We start from the raw sequence: 25,091 nt of genomic DNA on the forward strand, positions 1-25,091 counted from the left end.
AGGGGGAGAGAGAAGGTGGGAGAGAGGGTAAGAGAGAGAGATTGAGAGAAGGGGGGGAGAGAGAAGGTGGGAGAGAGGGTAAGAGAGAGAGAGATTGAGAGAAGGGGGAGAGAGAAGGTGGGAGAGAGGGTAAGAGGGAGAGAGAGAGAGATTGAGAGAAGGGGGAGAGAGAGAATGTGAATAGAAGATGATCTTCAGGCATGATACAGGGGTGGGGTCAAACAGTACACCAGCCCACATGAAACATTATCACATGCCTCTGCCTCTAGCTAGTTGTTTAAATGCTTTTACATTGCATGTGTGGTGTCAGTACATTAGGGGATGTTTATGAGAGAGAGAGAGAGAGAGGAGGGTCTACATATATTCATGAGCAGAAAGGGGAACTCTAATTTGGTCCAGACTCTCTCAAAGTGAACAACCAACGCACTTGTAGTAGGTGATCATATCTGCCTGCAGAGTTAACCAGTGGATATCTCCTGTCTATCCTGTGTTAACCACCATGCCATCCTACACAGTGACGGTGGCTACAGGGAGCCAGTGGTTTGCAGGGACTGATGACTACATATACATCACCCTGGTGGGAACAGAGGGCTGCAGTGAGAGGACTTTACTGGACAAACCACTCTACAATGACTTCGAGAGAGGGGCGGTGAGTTGAGTTGCAGTGGCTTGTGTGGTTAGGGTTTTGTCTGTTGTGCTCACTGTCCAGAGTTCGTGTTAGAGTGAGCTTGAAGGTTTCACAGCGTGTGCATTACTTGAAAGACAGAGTTGACCTTGTTAATGACAATCATTGGAAATATTGTACCTTCATCAGACTTGAGACTGGACATTTACTTAGTAGAAAGCTTACTCTGGTATTTGTCCTGAAGTCTAAACTTCAAAAGAAAGGAATTGATTGGGCTCTTTAGGATGACTGGTTACTAGTTGTGTAGACAATTACATACACTATATATGCAGAAGTATGTGGACACCCCTTCAAATTAGTGGATTCGGCTATTTCAACCACACCCATTGCTAAAATCGAGCACACAGCCATGCAATCTCCATAGACAAACATTGGTAGTAGAATGGCCTTACAGAAGAGCTCTGTGACTTTCAACGTGGCACCATCATAGGATACCACCTTTCCAACAAGTCAGTTCGTCAAATTTGTGCCCTTGTAGAGCTGCCCCGGTCAACTGTAAGTGCTGTTATTGTGAAGTGTAAATGTCGAGGAGCAACAATGGCTCAGCCGCGAAGTGGTAGGCCACACAAGCTCACAGAATGGGACCGCCGAGTGCTGCAGCGCATAAAAATCGTTTGTCCTCGGTTGCAATACTCACTACCAAGATCCAAACTGCCTCTGGAAGCAACGTCAGCACAATAAATGTTTGTCAGGAGCTTCATGAAATGGGTTTCCATGACCGAGCACCCGCACACAAGCCTAAGATCACCATGTGCAATGCCAAGAGCCGGCTAGAGTTGTGTAAAGCTCGCCTCCATTGGACTCTAGAGCAGTGGAAACATTCTCTGGAGTGATGAATCTCGCGGACGCCATGAGAACCCTACCTGCCCCAATGCACAGTGCCAACTGTAAAGTTTGGTGGAGGAGGAATAATGATCTGGGGCTTTTTGTCATGCTTCAGGCTAGGCCCTTTAGTTCCAGTGAAGGGAAGTCTTAACTCAACAGCATACAATGACATTCTAGACAATTCTGTGCTTCCAAAGTTTTGGCAACAGTTTGGAGAAGGCCCTTTCCTGTTTCAGTATGACAATGCCCCCATGCACAAATCACAGTTCATACAGAAATGGTTTGTAGTGGACCTCCCGAGTGGCGCAGAGGTCTAAGCCACTGCATCACAGTGCTTGAGGCGTCACTACAGACCGGGTTCGATCCCAGTCTGTGTCACAGCTGGCCATGACCGGGAAACCCATGAGGTGGCGCACAATTAGCCCAGCGTCAACCGGGCTAGGGGAGGATTTGGCCGGCCGGGGTTTCCTTGTCTTATCGTACTCTAGCTACTCCTTGTGGCAGGCCGGGCGCCTGCTATCTGGATGGTGTTTCCTACGACACGTTGGTGCTTCTGGGTTAAGCGAGCAGTGTGTAAAGAAGCAGTGTGGCTTGGCAGGGTCGTGTTTCGGAGGATGCATGGCTCTCAACCTTTACCTCTCCCCAGTCTGTAGGGGAGTTGCAGCGATGGGACAAGACTGTAACTACCAATTGGGTAAAAGTACAAAAAATGGGTTTGTTGAGATTGGTGTGGAAGAACTGGCCTACACAGAGCTCTGATCTCAACCCCATCAAACACTTTTGGGATGAATTGGAACGCCGACTGCAAGCCAGGCCTAATCGCCCAACATCAGTGTCCAACCTCACTAATGCTCTTGTGGGTAAATGGAAGCAGGTCCCCGTAGTTCCAACATCTAGTGGAAAGTCTTCCCAGAAGAGTGGAGGCTGGTATAGCAGCAAAGGAGGGATCACCTCCATATTAATGCCAATGATTTTGGAATGAGATGTTTGACGAGCTGGTGTCCACATACTTTTGGTCATGTAGTGCAAGTGTTGGATCACAAAATATCTACCTCTGAAAGCCCTCACAAGACCCCTGTCTGGGAAAACATACACCATAGCCAAATACATTTAAACTCAGTTTTTCATAATTTCTGACATTTAATACTAGTAAAAATTCCCTGTCTTAGGTCAGTTATGAACACCACTTTATTTTAAGAATGTGAAATGTCAGAATAATAGTAGAGAGAATAATTTATTTCAGCTTTTATTTCTTTCATCAAATTCCCAGTTGGTCAGAAGTTTACATACACTCAATTAGTATTTGGTAGCATTGCCTTTAAACTGTTTAACTTGGATCAATTGTTTCGGGGAGCCTTCCACAAGCATCCCACAATAAGTTGGGTGAATTTTGTCCCATTCCTCCTGACAGGGCTGGTGTAACGGAGTCAGGTTTGTAGGCCTCCTTGCTCGCACACACCTTTTCAGTTCTGCTCACAAATTTTCTATGGGATTGAGGTCAGGGCTTTGTGATGGCCACTGCAATACCTTGACTTTGTTGTCCTTAAGCCATTTTGCCACAACTTTGGAAGTATGCTTGGGGTCATTGTCCATTTGGAAGACCCATTTGCGACCAAGCTTTAACTTCCTGACTGATGTCTTGAGATGTTGCTTCAATATGTCCACATAATTTTCCTTCCTCATGATACCATCTATTTTGCGAAGTGCACCAGTCCCTCCTGCAGCAAAGCTCCCCCACAACATGATGCTGCCACCCCTGTGCTTCACAGTTGGGATGGTGTTCTTCAGCTTGCAAGCTTCCCATTTTTCCTCCAAACATAACAATAGTCATTATGGCCAAACAGTTATATTTTTGTTTCATCAGACCAGATGAAACTTTTTCTCCAAAAAGTACTATCTTTGTCCCCATGTGCAGTTGCAAACCGTAGTCTGGCTTTTTTATGGTGGTTTTGGAGCAGTGGCTTCTTCCTTGCTGAGCGGCCTTTCAGGTTATGTCGATATAGGACTCTTTTTACTGTGAATATAGATACTTTTGTACCCTTTTCCTCCAGCATCTTCACAAGGTCCTTTGCTGTTGTTCTGGGATTGATTTGCACTTTTCGCACCAAAGTACATTCATCTCTAGGAGGCAGAATGCGTCTCCTTCCTGAGCGGTATGACGGCTGCGTGGTCCCATGGTGTTCATACTTGCGTACTATTGTTTGGACAGATTAACGTGGTACCTTCAGGCATTTGGAAATTGCTCCCAAGGATAAACCAGACTTGTGGAGGTCTACAATTTATTTTCTGAGGACTTGGCTGATTTCTTTAGATTTTACCATGATGTTAAGCAAAGAGGCACTGGGTTTGAAGGTAGGCCTTGAAATACATCCACAGGTACACCTCCAATTGACTCAAATGATGTCAATTAGCTTATCAGAAGCTTCTAAAGCCATGACATCATTTTCTGGAATTTTCCAAGCTGTTTAAAGGCACAGTCAACTTAGTGTATGTAAACTTCTGACCCACTGAAATTGTGATACAGTGAATTATAAGTGAAATAATCTGTCTATAAACAATTGTTGGAAAAATGACTTGTGTCATGCACAAAGTAGATGTCCTAACCTACTTGCCAAAACTATAGTTTGTTAACAAGAAATTTGTGGAGTGGTTGAAAAATGAGTTTTAATCTACCCTGTGGCTCAGTTGGTAGAGCATGGTGTTTGCAACGTCAGCATGGTTTGTGCAACGCCAGGGTTGTGGGTTCGATTCCCACGGGGGGCCAGTACAAAAAAATAATAATAATGAAATGCATGCATTCACTACTGTAAGTCGCTCTGGATAAGAGCATCTGCTAAATGACTTAAAGTAAAATGTTAATGACTCCAACCTAAGTGTATGTAAATTTCCGACAACTGTATATACACAATGACATTCTAGACAATTCTGTGCTTCCAACTTTGTGGCAACAGTATGGGGAAGGCCCTTTCCTCTTTCAGCATAATTTTTTTTATCTTACTGTTCCTCAGTGTAAATCTGCCACAGAATGTGTTGCAGGGTCCAGCCCTGTTGGAACATCTGTCATCAGGTTCACACTGCAAGCTGAGAAAAGAGGAACCACTCAGTCAGTCAGTGAGGTTACACATAAACTTGTTGAGCTCTATTCTCTTAAATAAATTGTGCCTGAAATTGTGCTCCAATATGAGTCAAGGGGAGTAATCCATAGAGATGAAGTAAAGAGACTTTACTGTGATTCGTCCCATTTACACAGTGCTATTTACCTGGTTGTCACCTGGAAATACAATGGATTGGATTATATAATGCATTTTTTAAGGCGATCAAATCTCTTTACATTGATTGTCCTGTAGAAACGTGCCTTTACCACTACATAGTACAGTACTAGATAAAAGGGTTACGCTCGGGTGCAGAGTGAGTCCTGGAGGCGCCATCACCACCATCGCTGTCACTGTGTTTGAGGGTGGTCTAACGGAATCAGATTACTAAATTCTCTGCTCTTTCACTCTAAGGAAGCAAAATAACAACATAAGGCCTATTGACAAACGTCTTCTACAGCCAATAGCTGATGAGTGACCTGCTCGTGACCCATGAACGTTCATTTATTTTTATTTTTTTTTTACCTTTATTTAACTAGGAAAGTCAGTTAAGAACAAATTCTTATTTTCAATGACGGCCTACGAACAATGAGTTAACTGCCTTGTTCAGGGGCAGAACGACAGATTTTGTACCTTGTCAGCTCGGGGATTCGATCTAGCAACCTTTCGGATACTCGTCCAACGCTCTAACCACAAGGCTACGCTGCTGCCCCAATTAAAAGCTTCCCTATCTGATCAAAATTGTCAACTCATTCTGGCATTAAAAGCTTCATCAGTGTCTGAATCTTGTTCACTCGATCCAGTTGTACTCTTTTGTTCAGGATGCATCGGCTGTATACTTCCTCTATTGCACTAACAGTGACTCATGAGCTGGTATCAACATCATGCTGTCTCTTTCTGACTGTTGTATCTGGACCCCAGAAAGAGTACCTGGAGCAAAATTAACAGCTATGGGGATCCCAACAAACACAATAAACCTTGTTCGGTATAAGTCATTCATTTAAAAAAATCACTTTCCGTAACAGTGACAACCTGGTAATGACTATTGTCCGTCCTCAGGTTAGGCTGAATCTGGGTCCAGGAATTAGCCCATTATGTTTCCTCTACACAGGATGAGAGCAAGCTCAATCACTCTAATCCTGGTTGTCCGTCCTCAGGTGGACTCGTATGATGTGACGGTGGTGGAGAACCTGGGAGAAATGGAGCTAGTGAAGATAGAGAAGAATAAGTACTGGGTTCAGGATGACTGGTACTGTAAGTACATCACAGTGAAGACTCCCTCTGGAGACTACGTAGAGTACCCCTGCTTCCGCTGGCTGGTGGACAACAAGGAGGTGGTCCTTAGGGACGGCAGAGGTACCTGTCTGTCTTTCGGTTGGTCGGTCACATCTGTCTGTCGGTCTGTCTCTCTCTTTGTTTGTCTGTCTGTCTGTCTGTCTGTCTGTCTGTCTGTCTGTCTGTCCCACTCCTTATCTTAAGGAACACAGAAGTCAATCTAGAATCATCTTCATTCCGGTTTTTCACTGTTTTAAGCACGGTTGCCAAAGGACGACAAGACCAGACTGGAGAAGCAGCACCGCCGTAAAGAGCTGGAGAGCAGACAGAAAACCTACAGGCGAGAGCTGGGTTTATGGTGTAGCACATATCTACATCACAATTGTAACATATTGATAATATACCAAGATGCGTTAAACAAATACATGTATTCAATGTATTGAACTCGTCAATGTTTTCTAGTATTCAATGCACTGACTTTATAAAGTGTAGCCTAACAGTAAAAGATCTGTGCACAGTGTTACGTAGTCCTAATTCAGTAGTGCTGCTGAACGTGCTAGTGACTCTGTGATGTCCTGCTGTGTATAGATGGAGTGAGTGGCAGCCTGGGTTTCCTATGAGTATAGATGCCAACACACACAAGGAGCTTCCCAGAGATATCCAGTTTGACAGCGAGAAAGGAGTGGACTTCGTTCTTAACTACAGTAAGGCGTAAGTACTGCATCCATACTACACTCTGTAACCATTGTTCTATCATTACAGGGTTACAGGTTCAAACCCTGCTACCACTGTTTCCCCTCATAACTGTTTCCCCTCATCACATTTACACTCACTTTACTGTCCTTTATTTTACTTTTATTATTATCTATCCTGATGCCAAGTCACTTTACCCTGCCTTCATGTACATATCTACCTCAAATACCTTATTATTATCTATCCTGATGCCTAGTCACTTTACCCTGCCTTCATGTACATATCTACCTCAAATATTCTTACCTCTGGACATTGATCTGGTACTGGTACTCCCTGTATATAGCTCCACATTGATCTGGTACTCCCTGTATATAGCTCCACATTGATCTGGTACTGGTACTCCCTGTATATAGCTCCACATTGATCTGGTACTGGTACTCCCTGTATATAGCTCCACATTGATCTGGTACTGGTACTCCCTGTATATAGCTCCACATTAATCTGGTACTGGTACTCCCTGTATATAGCTCCACATTAATCTGGTACTGGTACTTCCTGTATATAGCTCCACATTAATCTGGTACTGGTACTTCCTGTATATAGCTCCATTCTTGTGTATTTTATTTGATTCCTCTTGTGTTACTATTTTAGTTAAATTCTTTAACGGCATTGTTGGGAAGGGTTCGTAAGTAAGCATTTCACGGTAAAGTCTATACCAGTTGTATTTGGCGCATGTGACAAATAACATTTGATTTGATCGGATTTACAACATTGTCCAGCCAGTCTAACACTCGGTTTGATTTGTACTCTCTATAGTGCTGAACCTACAGTAGGTCTAATCTTTCCAATGTGGAGATTTACACTCGGCTTAATTTGTACTTGCCTGAGTGGCGCAGCGGTCTACGGCACTGCATCTCAGTGCTTGAGGTGTCACTACAGACACCCTGGTTCGAATCCAGGCTGTATCACAACCGGCTGTGATTGGGAGTCCCACAGGGCAGCGCACAATTGGCCCAGCGTCGTCGGGGTTTGGCCAGTGTAGGCTGTCATTGTAAATAAGAATTTGTTCTTAACTGACTTCCCTAGTTAAATTACATTTTAAAGAACTACAGTAGGCCTCTTTCCAATGTGGAGATTTACACTCGGTTTAATTTGTACTCCGTACAGTGCTAAACCTTCAGGAGGCCTCTTTCCAATGTGGAGATTTATACTTGGTTTAATTTGTACTCTCTACAGTGCTACACCTACAGCAGGCCTCTTTCCAATGTGGAGATTTACACTCGGTTTAATTTGTACTCTCTACAGTGCTAAACCTTCAGTAGACCTAGTCTTTCCAATGTGGAGATTTACACTGGGTTTAATTTGTACTCTCTACAGTGCTAAACCTACAGCGGGCCTCTTTCCAATGTGGAGATTTACACTCGGTTTAATTTGTACTCTCTACAGTGCTAAACCTACAGCGGGCCTCTTTCCAATGTGGAGATTTACACTCGGTTTAATTTGTACTCTCTACAGTGCTAAACCTACAGCAGGCCTCTTTCCAATGTGGAGATGTCCATGTAGAAGACCCATGCTTGTCATAATAGAGGATTTTCAGTTTTTTAGGGGCAGTATTTGTTTATTGCATTGACACTTATGCTCTAAATGTCAGGTTGTCCAGGATGGAGCTGTCATCTAGTGAGGTGTTCCTCAGAATGTTTTTTTTATTGTTCTCAAAGGGACTTCTTGGTTTGAATAAAGGCTAAATGGGAAACAAAAATCCGCTGTTGGCTCAGTAGGTGGGTGGTGAGTAGTATGTAAATGAGACTAAAAGGAAACCTGTTTCAAAGCTCTGTATGAAAGCCTGTGGAACAGGAGAGTTAATGTATGAGTAACCAGGGACATTTGCATGTATCCTACACGTCACCAGACCTAAACACAAACACATATATTTTTTTATTTCACCTTTATTTAACCAGGTAGGCTAGTGGAGAACAAGTTCTCATTTACAACTGCGACCTGGCCAAGATAAAGCAAAGCAGTGTGACACAAACAACAGCACAGAGTTACACATGGAATAAACAAGCGTAGTCAATAATACAATAGAAATAAAAGAACGTCTATATACAGTGTGTGCAAATGGCGTAAGGAGGTAAGGCAATAAATAGGCCATAGTAGCGGAGTAATTACAATTTAGCAAATTAACACTGGAGTGATAGATGAGCAGATGATGATGTGCAAGTAGAAATACTGGTGTGCAAAAGAGCAGAAAAGTAAATAAAAACAATATGGGGATGAGGTAGGTAGATTGGGTGGGCTATTTACAGAAGGGCTATGTACAGCTGCAGCGATTAGCTGCTCAGATAGCTGATGTTTAAAGTTAGAGAGGGAAATATAAGTCTCCAGCTTCAGTGATTTTTGCAAATTGTTTCAGTCATTGGCAGCAGAGAACTGGATGGAAAGGCGGCCAAAGAGGTGTTGGCTTTGGGGATGACCAGTGAGATATACCTGCTGGAGCGCGTGCTACGGGTGGGTGTTATCGTGACCAGTGAGCTAAGGCGGAGCTTTACCTAGCATAGACTTATATATGACCTGGAGCCAGTGGGTCTGGTGACGAATATGTAGCGAGGGCCAGCCGACTAGAGCATACAGGTCGCAGTGGTGGGTGGTATAAGGGGCTTTGGTGAAAAACAGATGGCACTGTGATAGACTTCATCCAGTTTGCTGAGTAGAGTATTGGAAGCTATTTTGTAAATTACATCGCCGAAGTTGAGGATCGGTAGGATAGTCAGTTTTACGAGGGTATGTTTGGCAGCGTTAGTGAAGGAGGCTTTGTTGCGAAATAGGAAGCTGATTCTAGATTTAATTTTGGATTGGAGATGTTTAATATGAGTCTGGAAGGAGAGTTTACAGTCTAGCCAGACACCTAGGTATTTGTAGTTGTCAGAACCGTCCAGAGTAGTGGTCCTAGATGACAGGAAGTCAGAACCGTCCAGAGTAGTGATGCTAGTCGGGCGGGCGGGTGCGGGCAGCGAGCGGTTGAAAAGCATGCATTTAGTTTTACTAGCGTTTAAGAGCAGTTGGAGGCCACGGAAGGAGTGTTGTATGGCATTGAAGCTCGTTTAGAGGTTAGTTAACACAGTGTCCAAAGAAGGGCCAGATGTATACAGAATGGTGTCGTCTGCGTAGAGGTGGATCAGGGAATCACCAGCAGCAAGAGCGACATCGTTGATATATACAGAGAAAACAGTCGGCCCGAGAATTGATCCCTGTGGTACCCCCATAGAGACTGCCAGAGGTCCGGACAACAGGCCCTCCGATTTGACACACTGAACTCTGTCTGAGAATTAGTTGGTGAACCAGGCGAGGCAGTCATTTGAGAAACCAAGGCTGTTGAGTCTGCCGATAAGAATACGGTGATTGACAGAGTTGAAAGCCTTGGCCAGGTCGATGAAGACGGCTGCACAGTACTGTCTTTTATCGATGCCGGTTATGATATCGTTTAGGACCTTGAGCGTGGCTGAGGTGCACCCGTGACCAGCTCGGAAACTGGATTGCACAGCGGAGAAGGTATGGTGGGATTCGAAATGGTCAGTGATCTGTTTATTAACTTGACTTTCGAAGACTTTAGAAAGGCAGGGCAGGATGGATATAGGTCTATAACAGTTTGGGTCCAGAGTGTCACCCCCTTTGAAGAGGGGGATGACCGCGGTAGCTTTCCAATCTTTAGGGATCTCGGAAGATACGAAGAGAGGTTGAACAGACTGGTAATAGGGGTTGCAACAATGGCGGCGGATAATTTTAGAAAGAGAGGGTCCAGATTGTCTAGCACAGCTGATTTGTACGGGTCCAGGTTTTGCAGCTCTTTCAGAACATCTGCTATCTGGATTTGGGTGAAGGAGAAGCTGGGGAGGCTTGGGCAAGTAGCTGCGGTGGGTGCAGAGCTGTTGGCCGGGGTTGGGGTAGCCAGGAGGAAATCATGGCCAGCCGTAGAGAAATGCTTATTGAAATTCTCGATTATTGTGGATTTATTGGTGGTGACAGTGTTTCCTAGCCTCAGTGCAGTGAGCAGCTTGGAGGAGGTGCTCTTATTCTCCATGGACTTTACAGTGTCCCAAAACTTTACAGGATGCAAATTTCTGTTTGAAAAAGCTAGTTTTTGCTTTCCTGACTGACTGCGTGTATTGATTCCTGACTTCCCTGAAAAATGAGACAAATACTTTGGTTCACACCTATCAGCTTACTGTATGCTTTAATCTACATTATGAAATGAGAAAATAAGGTGAATATGGGTGATGATGACGTCCAACTTTCCTTTGATTGCTTAGGAGGGATAGCAACCTTGGAAACGGGTTGTCTGTCTTTGCTCTGTAGTTTCTCTGTGTGGTCCTCTGTAGCTCAGTTGGTAGAGCAAGGTGCTTATAATGCCAGGATAGTGGGTTCGATTCCCGGTATCACCCATATGTAAAATGTAAACACACATGACTGTAAATCGCTTTGGATTAAAGCGTCTGCTAAATGGCTTATACACTCAGTATACAAAACATTAATGACAGCTGCTCATTACATAGCATTCACCTGGTCAGTTGATGATCACTTATTCATGTCACTTAAATCCACTTCAATCTGTAGATACTGGGGAGGTTACATGTAAATAATGATTTTCAAGCCTTGAGACATGGATTGTGTTTTTGAGACATGGATTGTGTTTTCAAGCCTTGAGACATGGGTTGTGTATGCGTGCCATTCAGAGGGTGAATAGCCAAGACAAGCGATTTAAGTGCCTTTGAACGGGGTATGGTAGTAGGTGCCAGGCACACCAGTTTGTGTCAGGAACTGCAACACTGCTGGGTTTTTCACGCTCAAAGTTTCCTGTGTGTATCAAGAATAGTCCAGCACCCATTGGAGTCAACATGGGCCAGCATCCCTGTGGAAAGCTTTCGACACCTTATAGAGTCCGTGCTCCAACGAATTGGGGGGGTGCAACTCAATATTAGGACGTGTTCTTAATGTTTGGTCTACTCAAAGACGTGATGAGGAATTAGAGGAAGTGGCTGGTGTTAGCATGCCGTGTATTTATAGTCCTGAGAAGTGTTGGTGTCATCATGACTGTTGCTGTGGCTTGTTTGAACAACTGAATTATTTGTGCAGCTGAATTATTTGTGCAGCTGAATTATTTGTGCAGCTGAATTATTTGTGCAGATGAATTTGCATTGATAACATCTTATCTGCAGAGCGCACAGGGTACAAATACAAAGGACCACATGCAGTACGTTGTGCTATTAAGACATTGCACAATGCTTGATGTAGCTTAACCAGACTGGTGATGGGTAGGATTACATTCAAAACATGATGACTGACCTACATTGACAGTACTAATGTACCAATGACTAGTGAATATTACTCACCAGGAGGTGAGTAGCAGCATTCTCGGTATCCCAAATGTTGTTGCCAAAGTACTGCACACATATGTGCGCGAATCATAACAAGGAAGGGAAGCGATAACTCTATCCATAAATTAATCCCTAACAACCAACGCTGCTAACGTTCTAATATAAGGTGGATAAGTGTGTAAAGAAGGTGTACATACATCATCAACTCCTGGTTGCCAGTAAGTCCATGTAAGTCAGCGAGGGACATTTCCTGAATTGTCTTGTTTGTTGATCACATTGAAATTGGAAGAAAATAACTCAACATAAATCTTAGCTTCACTTGACCATCCTGATCTCCTGAGATTACATTTTGTTTCTCTACATGGTATCGCAGAGGTCAGTCAGGAGGGTGGATCAGGAATCATAAATCTCCTGCAGCTAGATGATGTTGTCCTTTCCTCCCCAGGATAGAGAACCTGTGTGTGAACCAGTTCATGCACATGTTCCAGTCCTCCTGGAATGACTTTGCTGACTTTGAGCGGATCTTCGTCAGGATCAAAAACACCATCTCAGGTGTGTGGTCTCTGTTTTCTCCATAGGGTCCCCTTATGTAAGACCGGCACTATACTAGCTGTTTCTGCAATCATAATTCTCTTCTCCTCTCCTCCTCCCCTCCTCCTCCACTCTCATTCTCTCTTCTCCTCTCCTCTCCTCCTCTTCTCCCCCACCCCTCCCCTCCCATCCCATCCCATCCCTTTTCCTCTCCTCTCCTCTCCTCTCCTCTCCTCTCCTCTCCTCTCCTCTCCTCTCCTCTCCTCTCCTCTCCTCTCCTCTCCTCTCCTCCCCTCCCCCTATCCTAGAGTATGTGATGCAGCACTGGAAAGAGGACTTTATGTTTGGCTACCAGTACCTGAACGGCTGTAACCCAGTGATGATCCAGAAGTGCACCAAGCTGCCAGAGAAGTTCCCTGTTACACACAACATGGTGGCAGACTGTCTGGAGAGAGAGATGACTCTGGAGGAGGAGATCAAGGTAGAGACTGAACCCATAGAGATCCTATTCAATTATTCTAATTCCTAATTCTATGACTGATACACACACATGTCACATGGCACCTGCACGCAGTTGTGCAAGCATATACACATGCATGCACACATCACATCCACTCACTGTACCTGTGACAGATTGTACACACAAACAGACAAGGCATTCAGAAAGACAGACTCGGAGGTTAATTCTAAGACATTCACCCCTTGTATTATGTATTGTTTGCAGGCTGGTAACATCTACCTAGCAGACTATGAGTTGATGGAAGACATCAGTCCCAACAGTACAGACCCCTGTACGCTACAGTACCTGGCTGCTCCTATCTGTCTGCTGTACAACAACAGCCAGAGCAAGATCCTGCCTCTGGCCATACAGGTAGGCTACTCTGTGTGCTTAGATAAACACTAGGGAGCAGTTGGCTAGTGTTAACCCTAGCCATTAGCCAAATAGCTCAGCTGAACAACTGTTTGTGTCATAATAGTGTAAAGTTTAAGTCCTTTTGTCAATTGTTATAAGGGTCGTTCCACAAAATTAGTGGCTTTGATATCTTAAGTAGAAATTGTGCACAAATATTTCATAAATAAAAAATAAAAAAAGTGAATAAAGGCTTGCTAAAGTGTCCCTCTGTCAACCCTTTGTCACTTCTAGGAAGATTTTAACCAACTTAATCCCAAAAGTTATCCAAGTTTTACCATCATTGTAAAGCCCTAGTTATTTTGTTGCTTTGATAGTCATTTCTGAAGATTATTAGTTATTTAATGTGAATAGTGATTGGCTTGGGGGTAGAAGCTGTTTAGAAGCATCTTGGACCTAGACTTGGCGGTCCGGTATCGCTTGCCGTGTGGTAGCAGAGAGAACAGTCTATGACTAGGGTGGCAGGAGTCTTTGACAAAATAGGGCCTCCCTCTGACACCGCCTGGTATAGAGGTCCTGGATGACAGGAAACTTGGCCCCAGTGATATACTGGGCCGTACGCACTACCCTCTGTAGTGCCTTGCGGTCGGAGGCCGAGCAGTTGCCATACCAGGCAGTGATGCAACCCGTCAGGATGCTCTCGATGGTGCAGCTGTTAAACCTTTTGAGGATCTGAGGACCCATGCCAAATCTTTTCAGTCTCCTGAGGGGGAATAGGTTTTATCGTGCCCTCTTCACGACTGTCTTGGTGTGCTTGGACCATGTTAGTTTGTTGGTGATGTGGACACCAAGGAACTTGAAGCTCTCAACCTGCTTCACTACAGCCTTGTCGATGAGAATAGGGGCGTGCTCGGTCCTCCTTTTCCTGTAGTCCACAATCATCTCCTTTGTCTTAACCAGGTTGAGGGATAGGTTGTTGTCCTTGCACCACATGGTCAGGTCTCATCGTTGTCGGTTGTCGGGTCTACCACTGTTGTGTCATCTGGAAATGTAATGATGGTGTTGGAGTCGTGCCTGGCCATGCAGTCATGAGTGAACAGGGAGTACAGGAGGGGACTGAGCACGCACCCCTGAGGAGCCCCTGTGTTGAGAATCAGCGTGGCGGATATGTTGTTACCTACCCTTACCACCTTGGGGCGGCCCGTTAAGAAGTCCTGGATCCAGTTGCAGAGGGAGGTGTTTAGTCCCAGGGTCCTTAGCTTGTTGATGAGCTTTGAGGGCACTATGATGTTGAATGTTGAGCTGTAGTCAAAGAATAGCATTCTCACATAGGTGTTCCTTTTGTCCAGGTGGGAAAGGGCAGTGCAATAAAGATTTCATCATCTGTGGATCTGTTAGGGCAGTATGCAAATTGGAGTGGGTCTAGGGTTTCTGGGATAATGGCGTTGATGTGAGCCATGACCAGCCTTTCAAAGCACTTCATGGCTACAGACGTGAGTGCTACGGGTCGGTAGTCATTTAGGCAGGTTACCTAAGTGTTGTGTTCTTGGGCACAGGGACTATGGTGGTCTGCTTAAAACATGTTGGTATTACAGACTCAGACAGGGAGAGCTTGAAAATGTCAGTGAAGACACTTTCCAGTTGGTCAGGGCATGCTCGTAGTACACGTCCTGGTAATCCGTCTGGCCCTGCGACCTTGTGAATGTTGACCTGTTTAAAGGTCTTACCCACATCAGCTGTGGAGAGCGTGATCACACAGTCGTCCGGAACAGCTGGTGCTCTCATGCATGTTTCATTGTTATTTGTCTCGAAGCGAGCATAGAAGTAGTTTAGCTCGTCTGGTACGCTCGTATCACTGGGCAGCTCTCGGATCTGTACTTCCCTTTGTAGTCTGTAATGGTTTGCATGCCCTGCCACATCCGACGAGCATCGGAGCTGGTGTAGTACGATTCGATCTTAGTCCTGTATTGACGCTTTGCCTGTTTGATGGATTGTCGGAGGGCATAGCGGGATTTCTTATAAGCTTCTGGGTTAGAGTCTCGCTCCTTGAAAGCGGCAGCTCTAGCCTTTAGCTTAGTGCGGATGTTGCCTGTAATCCATGGCTTCTGGTTGGGGTATGTACATACGGTCACTGTGGGGACGATGTCATCGATGCACTTATTGATGAAGTCAATGACTGATGTGGTGTACTCCTCAATGCCATAGGAAGAATCCCGGAACATATTTTAGTCTGTGCTAGCAAAACAGTCCTGTAGCTTAGCATCTACTATGGCCTATTTATTTCCTTACCTCCTCACGCAATTTGCGCACACTGTATATAGACTTTTTCTATTGTGTTATTGACTGTACATTTGTTTATTCCATGTGTAACTCTGTATTGTTGTTTGTGTCACACTGCTTTGCTTTATCTTGACCAGGTCACAGTTGTAAATGAGAACTTGTTCTCAACTGGCCTACCTGGTTAAATAAAGGTGAAATAAAATAAAACATCTGCTTCGTCTGACCACTTTTTATTGACCGAGTTACTGGTGATTTCTGCTTTAATTGTTGCTTGTAAGCAGGAATCAGGAGGATAGAATTATGGTCAGATTTGTCAAATGGAGGGCGAGGGACAGCTTTGTGAGTCTCTGTGAGTGGAGTAAAGGTGATCTAGAGTTTTCTTTTCCTCTGGTTGCACATTTAACATGCTGATACTTTTTTTTATCTCTTGAGAAGGGAAAACGTGTTTTTTATCAAGTTGAACATGTGCTCTTTATGACAGAATGTTAAAATAAGTCAAAAGTTCATTGCACTTTTCAAAAGGCAAGGAATTGATGGAACGACCCATAAGCTTACTTCACATGTTTCTTCACCATCTAGTAAAACATACCTCTCCTCTCCTCCGGCCATGTTCTTCCTCTCTCTCTTCCTCCCCTTCATCCTCCCCCTCCCCCTCCGCCTCATTCTCCCTCTCTTCCTCCTCCTCCTCCTCCTCCTCCTCCTCTCTGTCTCCTAGCTGGGTCAGACTCCAGGGAAGGACAACCCTATCTTCCTGCCCAGTGATGGTCAGTATGACTGGATGCTAGCTAAGATCTGGGTCCGCTCCTCAGACTTCCACATCCACCAGACAGTCACACACCTTCTGAGGACTCACCTGGTCTCGGAGGTGTTTGGAGTGGCCATGTTCAGACAGCTTCCTGCTATACACCCTGCATATAAGGTACACCAACTACACGTCAGTCTGTGCTTGAGTTTTGTTCCTGCTAATGTGACTGAATAGTTGATTCATTGATAGGTTGATTCTTTAATCATTGATTCATGGATTGGTTAGTTATAAATGTACTGATTGATTGATTGATCGATTGGTTGACTCACTGATGGTCTGTCCTACTCTAGTTGCTCCTTCCTCACATTCGTTTCACCATCGCCATCAACACCAAGGCCAGAGAGCAACTCATCTGTGAGTTTGGCATCTTCGATAAGGTGAGAACGTGTGTGTGTTTGAGAGCGAGAGAGACAGAGACATAGACAGATTCAGTTAATGTGTCTGTCTCTCCTCATGCCAACGGTACAGTTAATGTGTCTGTCTCTCCTCATGCCAACGGTACAGTTAATGTGTCTGTCTCACCCCAGATCAACAGTGCTGTTTATGTGTCTGTCTCTCCTCAGGCCAACGGTACAGTTAATGTGTCTGTCTCTCCCCAGGCCAACTGTACAGTTAATGTGTCTGTCTCTCCTCAGATCAACGGTACAGTTAATGTGTCTGTCTCACCCCAGATCAACAGTGCTGTTTATGTGTCTGTCTCTCCTCAGATCAACGGTACAGTTAATGTGTCTGTCTCTCCCCAGGCCAACTGTACAGTTAATGTGTCTGTCTCTCCCCAGGCCAACTGTACAGGTAATGTGTCTGTCTCTCCTCAGGCCAACGGTACAGGTAATGTGTCTGTCTCTCCTCAGGCCAGCGGTACAGGTAATGTGTCTGTCTCTCCTCAGGCCAACGGTACAGGTAATGTGTCTGTCTCTCCTCAGGCCAACGGTACAGGTAATGTGTCTGTCTCTCCTCAGGCCAACGGTACAGGTAATGTGTCTGTCTCTCCTCAGGCCAACGGTACAGGTAATGTGTCTGTCTCTCCTCAGGCCAACGGTACAGGTAATGTGTCTGTCTCTCCTCAGGCCAACGGTACAGGAGGTGGAGGTCATGTTGAGATGATTCAGAAGGCCATGAGGTCACTGACCTTCAGATCTCTATGTTTCCCTGATGCCATTAAGGCGCGCGGGGTGGACAGCCCTGAGGACCTACCCTACTACTACTACAGAGATGACGGGAACAGGGTCTGGGATGCCACCAAGAGGTCAGAGGTTATAGGGGGGTGTGTGTGTGTGTGTGTGTGTGTGTGGGGGGGGGGGGGGGGGGGGGGGGGACCAGACCAATCACCAGGAAGAGATGCCAGGTGGTGGCTAACCCTCACCCTAGCTTCATGTCCACACACTGGCTCAACCCTCACCCTAGCTTCATGTCCACACACTGGCTCAAACCCTCACCCTAGCTTCATGTCCACACACTGGCTCAACCCTCACCCTAGCTTCATGTCCACACGCTGGCTCAACCCTCACCCTACCTTCATGTCCACACACTGGCTCAACCCTCACCCTAGCTTCATGTCCACACACTGGCTCAACCCTCACCCTACCTTCATGTCCACACACTGGCTCAACCCTCACCCTAGCTTCATGTCCACACACTGGCTCAACCCTCACCCTAGCTTCATGTCCACACACTGGCTCAACCCTCACCCTACCTTCATGTCCACACACTGGCTCAACCCTCACCCTAGCTTCATGTCCACACGCTGGCTCAACCCTCACCCTAGCTTCATGTCCACACGCTGGCTCAACCCTCACCCTAGCTCCATGTCCACACGCTGGCTCAACCCTCACCCTAGCTCCATGTCCACACGCTGGCTCAACCCTCACCCTAGCTCCATGTCCACACCCTGGCTCAACCCCCACCCTAGCTCCATGTCCACACGCTGGCTCAACCCTCACCCTAGCTCCATGTCCACACGCTGGCTCAACCCTCACCCTAGCTCCATGTCCACACGCTGGCTCAACCCTCACCCTAGCTCCATGTCCACACGCTGGCTCAACCCTCACCCTAGCTCCATGTCCACATCATTGATCAGCCCTAACCCTAAACCTAGCTTCATGTCCACATCATTGATCAGCCCTAACCCTAAACCTAGCTTCATGTCCACATCATTGATCAGCCCTAACCCTAAACCTAGCTTCATGTCCACATCATTGATCAGCCCTAACCCTAGCTATTATTCTAACCCTAAGCCTACATTTTATTTTGACTCTAGTTTTGTGTGGGACGTGGTGTGTATCTACTACGACAGTGACGACACAGTACAGAAGGATGAGGAGATCCAGGCATTCGTTAAAGATGTCTGCAGCTTTGGGATGCAGGACCTTGATTGCTGTGGTGGGTACAAACACATAATAACCAACAAACACGACAATGGCATAGCCTGCTTTAAAATATTTGAGTTATCTGCAATACAAATACACACTTCTTATTTCTCTGGATTGTGTTGAAAGACGTAGCTGACCACACAGTAACATTATCGATATTTAGCTATGCAGACACCCTTGTATACAGACATGTACTTAACTTTTGAGTTGGCCAATAGCCTCTCTGTCAGGGACTGGTTAGTGGCTCACTCATGGAACAAGTGTCAAAATAAACATCCTGTGTTGCGGCACAAGACTTGTTAAACATCCTGTGTTGCCCCCAACGACTTGTTTTACTTAACTTGGCGTTAAGCAAGGGCTGACCACTGCACTCTATGGCTCCCCGAGTGGCGCATCTCAGTGGTTGAGGCATCACTACAGACCCTGGTTCGAATCCAGGCTGTATCACAACCGGCCGTGATTGGGAGTCCCATAGGGCGGCGCACAATTGGCCCAGCGTCGTCTGGGTTTGTCCGTTGTAGGCTGTCATTGTAAATAACTGACTTGCCTGGTTAAATAAAGTTTCAATTAAAAATAAATAAATAAAATGACAAGGAGTCATTTAATGTCACTATTTATTTTTAATTTAACTCTGCATTGTTGGAAATGGACCCGTAAGTAAACATTTCACTGTTGGTATTCACCTGTTGTTTATGAAGCATGTGACAAATAACATTAGACTGGATTATATGGAAACTTTTTCTGCAGAGTTTCCCAAATCCCTGAAGACACGTGAGGATCTCACAGAGTACCTGACTGTCATCATCTTCACTGCCTCTGCTCACCATGCTGCTGTCAACTTCGGACAGGTAACATTTAGGGCTAGATTCAATCAGATTGACATCTGCATAGCGTTGTTTTGGCGGTCTAACTGTAGGTCTGCTAAATGACTACAATGTTCATGTAAAAAATGGTGTTAGAGGTGGAACAGCATTAGAGCTGTGAAATCTACAAGCGGCTCACTGCGTTACCTTATCAAGGACAGTGCCATTGGATGCAATGAAACCACACTCGACTATAATCCCATGCAGCTGCGTTAAAAGTGTATGCAACCACGTTACAAATTCAAACACTCAAATTAGATTGATAGGCATAAATCCCCCCCATCCAAAGGCATTAGCTTAATAATGATGTCTAACATTGATAGAGGTTACACTTTCTAGTGACGGTTTTTGAACTTCTAACGCAGTAGGGGTCATAAGGAAGTGGTTTGTAACTTCTAATGCAGTAGGGTTAATAAGGGAGTGGTTTGTAACTTCTAAAGCAGTAGGGTTAATAAGGGAGTGGTTTGTAACTTCTAATGCAGTAGGGTTAATAAGGAAGTGGTTTGTAACTTCTAATGCAGTAGGGTTAATAAGGAAGTGGGTTGTAACTTCTAATGCAGTAGGATTAATAAGGAAGTGGTTTGTAACTTCTAATGCAGTAGGGTTAATAAGGAAGTGGTTTGTAACTTCAAACACAGTAGGAATCATATCGGAGTGGTTTGTAACTTCTAATGCAGTAGGGATCATAAGGAAGTGGTTTGTAACTTCTAATGCAATAGGGCTCATAAGGAAGTGGTTTGTAACTTCTAATGCAGTAGGGTTAATAAGGAAGTGGTTTGTAACTTCAAACACAGTAGGAATCATATCGGAGTGGTTTGTAACTTCTAATGCAGTAGGGATCATAAGGAAGTGGTTTGTAACTTCTAATGCAGTAGGGTTAATAAGGGAGTGGTTTGTAACTTCTAATGCAGTAGGGTTAATAAGGGAGTGGTTTGTAACTTCTAACGCAGTAGGGTCAATGAGGAGGTGGTTTGTAACTTCTAACGCAGTAGGACTGGCCACCCCTCATAGCCTGGTTCCTCTCTAGGTTTCTTCCTAGGTTCTGGCCTTCCTAGGATGTTTTTACTAGCCACCGTGCTTCCTTACCTGCATTGCTTGCTGTTTGGGGTTTTCGGCTTGCTTTCTGTATAGCACTTTGTGACATCAGCTGATGTAAGAAGGGCTTTATAAATACATTTGATTGAAATTTGATTGATAGGGATCATAAGGAAGTGGTTTGTAACTTCTAAAGCAGTAGGGTTAATAAGGGAGTGGTTTGTAACTTCTAATGCAGTAGGGTTAATAAGGGAGTGGTTTGTAACTTCTAATGCAGTAGGGATCATAATGAAGTGGGTTGTAACTTCTAAAGCAGTAGGGTTAATAAGGGAGTGGTTTGTAACTTCTAATGCAGTAGGGATCATAATGAAGTGGGTTGTAACTTCTAAAGCAGTAGGGTTAATAAGGGAGTGGTTTGTAACTTCTAAAGCAGTAGGGTTAATAAGGGAGTGGTTTGTAACTTCTAATGCAGTAGGGTTAATAAGGGAGTGGTTTGTAACTTCTAATGCAGTAGGGTTAATAAGGGAGTGGTTTGTAACTTCTAACGCAGTAGGGTTAATAAGGGAGTGGTTTGTAACTTCTAATGCAGTAGGGTTAATAAGGAAGTGGGTTGTAACTTCTAATGCAGTAGGGTTAATAAGGAAGTGGTTTGTAACTTCTAACGCAGTAGGGATCATAAGGAAGTGGTTTGTAACTTCTAACGCAGTAGGGTTAATAAGGAAGTGGTTTGTAACTTCTAATGCAGTAGGGTTAATAAGGGAGTGGTTTGTAACTTCTAATGCAGTAGGGTTAATAAGGAAGTGGTTTGTAACTTCTAAAGCAGTAGGGTTAATAAGGGAGTGGTTTGTAACTTCTAAAGCAGTAGGGTTAATAAGGGAGTGGTTTGTAACTTCTAAAGCAGTAGGGTTAATAAGGGAGTGGTTTGTAACTTCTAATGCAGTAGGGCTAATAAGGAAGTGGTTCGTAACTTCTAATGCAGTAGGGTTAATAAGGGAGTGGTTTGTAACTTCTAATGCAGTAGGGTTAATAAGGGAGTGGTTTGTAACTTCTAATGCAGTAGGGATCATAAGGAAGTGGTTTGTAACTTCTAAAGCAGTAGGGTTAATAAGGGAGTGGTTTGTAACTTCTAATGCAGTAGGGTTAATAAGGGAGTGGTTTGTGACACACAAGAGCAGCCGCTCACCGATATGTCAGCTCATACCGCTGTTACCTCCAACACCGCCAAAACATCTGCTATGCAGATATCGGCCAACGCTGGTTAAGGCTGGTCAATGCTCGATCTGATTGAATCCAAGCCTTGGTTAGATTTTGTAAGGTAGACTTTAGACAGGTAAGATTTGCTCAGGTAGGCTATTTAGTCAGGTAGGCTTTGGACAATTGGTCCACATTATACAACGGGTGGGTCTAATCCTGAATGCTGATTGGTTAAAACCGCATTCCAGACGGTATCTATTCCACAAGTTACCACCGGCTACATCTATGACGTTAAAATGATGATTTACTCTGTTCCATCTGACTGCACAATCCACTGTCATCATACGAGAGTACCACCTAGCTTCCCTTAGATGTTAATGTCTGCCTACTCTGTGTATTTCAGTATGACTGGTGCTCGTGGATCCCCAATGCGCCCCCCACCATGCGGAAGCCCCCTCCCACACAAAAGGGGGTGGTAGATGTGAAGTTCATCATCGAGAGTCTCCCTGACCGCGGCCGGTCCTGCTGGCACCTAGGGGCTGTCTGGGCCCTTAGTCAGTTCCAGGAGAATGAAGTAAACACAACACACACACACACAACACACGCACACAACACATGCACACAACACACATGCACATAACACACGCACACAACACATGCACACAACACACATGCACATAACACATGCACACACACACGGTTGTCTGCTTTTATTCTGAATGTTAAAGAAAGCCCTCCAACCTCTGTGTGTCTGTCTCTCTCTCTCTCTCTCTCTCTCTCTCTCTCCAGCTGTTCCTGGGGATGTACCCAGATGAGCACTTCATAGAGAAGCCTGTGAAGGAGGCCATGGAATCATTCAGGAAGAGACTGGCAGAGGTCAGCAGTGCCATCAAGATCCGCAACGAAGGCAAGAAACTACCCTACTACTACTTCTCTCCTGACCGCATCCCTAACAGTGTGGCTGTCTGAGAGAGGGATGGAGGAGGGTGAGAGGAAGGATGGGAGCGAGGGACTGATGGAGATATTGTGAACAGTGATTTATGGTGTTGTTTCTTACATACTGTGCTGTATGTATATTGTGCTATGATAAGCACATACCCACTGATGCAATTCAACTTTTTTGCCAGCGATTTTTACAAACAGAAAGTGAATCATCATTGTTGTACAATTCAAATGTCAAATAAAAATTCTCAAAATGTGCTTTTCTATTTCTCCTTATAGTATTGTAAAACTGTTGGTGACAATGAAAGTCACCAGCAGAAAGTCACCGCGCATATTCACCAGCTAAAATGAAAGAAGACATTCTGGTATTCATAATAACAAACCGTTTAAAGGTTTTCATTTTTATTTGGTTGGTTTTTCAATCTACATACTTTATTCAAACATGGGAAATGAAACAAATCAAAACACATCAATATTTATTTTTTAAAACATAAGTACTTATTTTCTTACCAAAATTTTATACAGTTACTATTCAAAGGTAAACTCACAGACAAACATGTGGAATGATATATGAAGGAGGGAAACAGTCGTATGTTCAAGTCGAGTCAGTAGTAAAGCACTGTAGTTTTATGCAAGTAACACTTTCTCAGCACAAGGGTTATTATTTTGATGATGGGGGACGGAACGGCTTTCCTTATGGAATGTCTGTTTAAGTTACATATGTTCTGCAGGAGAGCTGTGTGTCCTCTTACACAGACAGACCTCTGCCAGAGTAATGTTACACAGTATGGTTTAGGGGTTTCATTATTCCAGGAACTTTCCCAAAATGGTCAGGTTTTCCAGAAATCTGTGAATATTCCAACCGGGACATCTGGAAAACTTTGGAATTTGGGGAAAGTTGCCAGAATTGTGCAAATGCTGGGGAAAATGGAGGGCCGCCGTTACAAAGTTATTATAGAGCTTGGCAGTAAAAACCGTTCTCATCAAATAGCTAAGCAAAGCCCTGTACAGTAAAGTCTGAGGTCAAACATGAAAGGTCAACATCAACAAGTATGTTCTCTCAAAGAGAGAATTATAGGAGCCAGCTATACATCATCAAACATCTATCATTTCAATTCATATCAATCATGTAAATGTTCATATTTGAAAATCTCAATAATTCTCTGACTAAAATAAACAGATGTATCATTTGGATCCATTGTATTGATCAGGTAAAAGCAGTGGTTATAAACGCAGGTTGAATAACTTATAGAGGGTAGAACTATAGACGTCGACTTAAGAGTAAATGACCTTTAAAAGCCAAGCGCAGTGTGGTTTACTTTAAGCCTGGCCTCAGTGTATTACCACTCCCTTTCAAAGAGTCTTGAATCCGACAATAACTAAGACAGTGTGAAAAAGTCAGTACAGGAGAACACACAGAGGTGGAATTGCTTTCCAGGAGGAAGCTCAACTGGAGTTGGTACTGCTAGTATTACTTGAATAAAATCACAATTTGAAAGGGTCTCTTTTGATGCAAACAAATATTTTTCTTCAAAATAAATAAATACAACACAGAAAATGTAGAAATAATCATCATGTCTCCAGAGAGTCAGCCTCTGGATGAGAGCGACAGTACTAGAGAATTGACCAGGTCAGCTAAGGTAATTGCACTTTTTCTGTCTTATCGTAAAGAGTATCTTGGGGACTGTGTGTCCTAAAATGTACACCGTACAGGGGACTGTGTGAGTTCACAGCTGTATAATACAATAATAATATGTATTAATACATATGTGTGTTGTTCTGAGAAAGCATGAGGCCCTTATAACCAAACATGATTCTCAAATACAACAAAAACATGTTTTATTGTCATACACCAGATAGGTGAAATGAAATGTGTTGTTTTACAGGGTCAGCCATAGTAGTACAGCGCCCCTGGAGCTAATTAGGGTTAAGTGCCTTGCTCAAGGACACAGACAGATTTTTCACCTTGTTGGCTCAGGTATTCGAACCAGCAACCGGCCCAACGCTCTAGCCGCTATGCTTCCTGGCACCTGCCACCCGCAACTCTAATCCCAACTTTGATACAAATTAAGACACCAAATCCCAGAATACAGTGGAGCTTTACATTACAGGAAATCAGATGTTGAAAGAACAATGCTGATTTTGGTTTTGTTTGTCGTCATTGTACAAGTGTCATGGTTGGACCTCTGTTGTTGTCATGTGTATGTTTACACTAGTATCAAATACATTGTTGATAAAAATGTGTGTTTGCTGGAATGGTTGTAAAAGGCCAGAGAGGAC

At 44.3% G+C, this 25,091-nt stretch overlaps 1 protein-coding gene across 2 annotated transcripts; it reads left to right on the forward strand.

Moving 5' to 3' along the window:
- Window positions 1–192: 192 nt before the first annotated feature.
- LOC115193564 (arachidonate 5-lipoxygenase) lies at window positions 193–23,069 on the forward strand. 2 transcript variants are annotated; one of them, XM_029752302.1, is made up of 15 exons: window positions 414–432; window positions 516–649; window positions 5,760–5,958; window positions 6,136–6,217; window positions 6,466–6,588; window positions 12,388–12,494; window positions 12,782–12,954; window positions 13,198–13,344; window positions 16,319–16,522; window positions 16,699–16,785; window positions 17,476–17,654; window positions 18,666–18,787; window positions 19,525–19,625; window positions 22,273–22,443; window positions 22,659–23,069. In XM_029752302.1, coding segments are annotated over exons 1-15 (2,010 nt in total). In that variant the 5' UTR covers window positions 414–431; the 3' UTR covers window positions 22,839–23,069. The 2 variants fall into 2 exon arrangements, with proteins under 2 accessions (XP_029608161.1, XP_029608162.1); XM_029752301.1 differs by having other exon boundaries at window positions 193–649.
- The last annotated feature ends 2,022 nt before the right edge of the window (window positions 23,070–25,091 follow it).

Source organism: Salmo trutta, chromosome 5, assembly GCF_901001165.1.
Source record: "Salmo trutta chromosome 5, fSalTru1.1, whole genome shotgun sequence".
Taxonomy (NCBI): Eukaryota; Metazoa; Chordata; class Actinopteri; order Salmoniformes; family Salmonidae; genus Salmo; species Salmo trutta.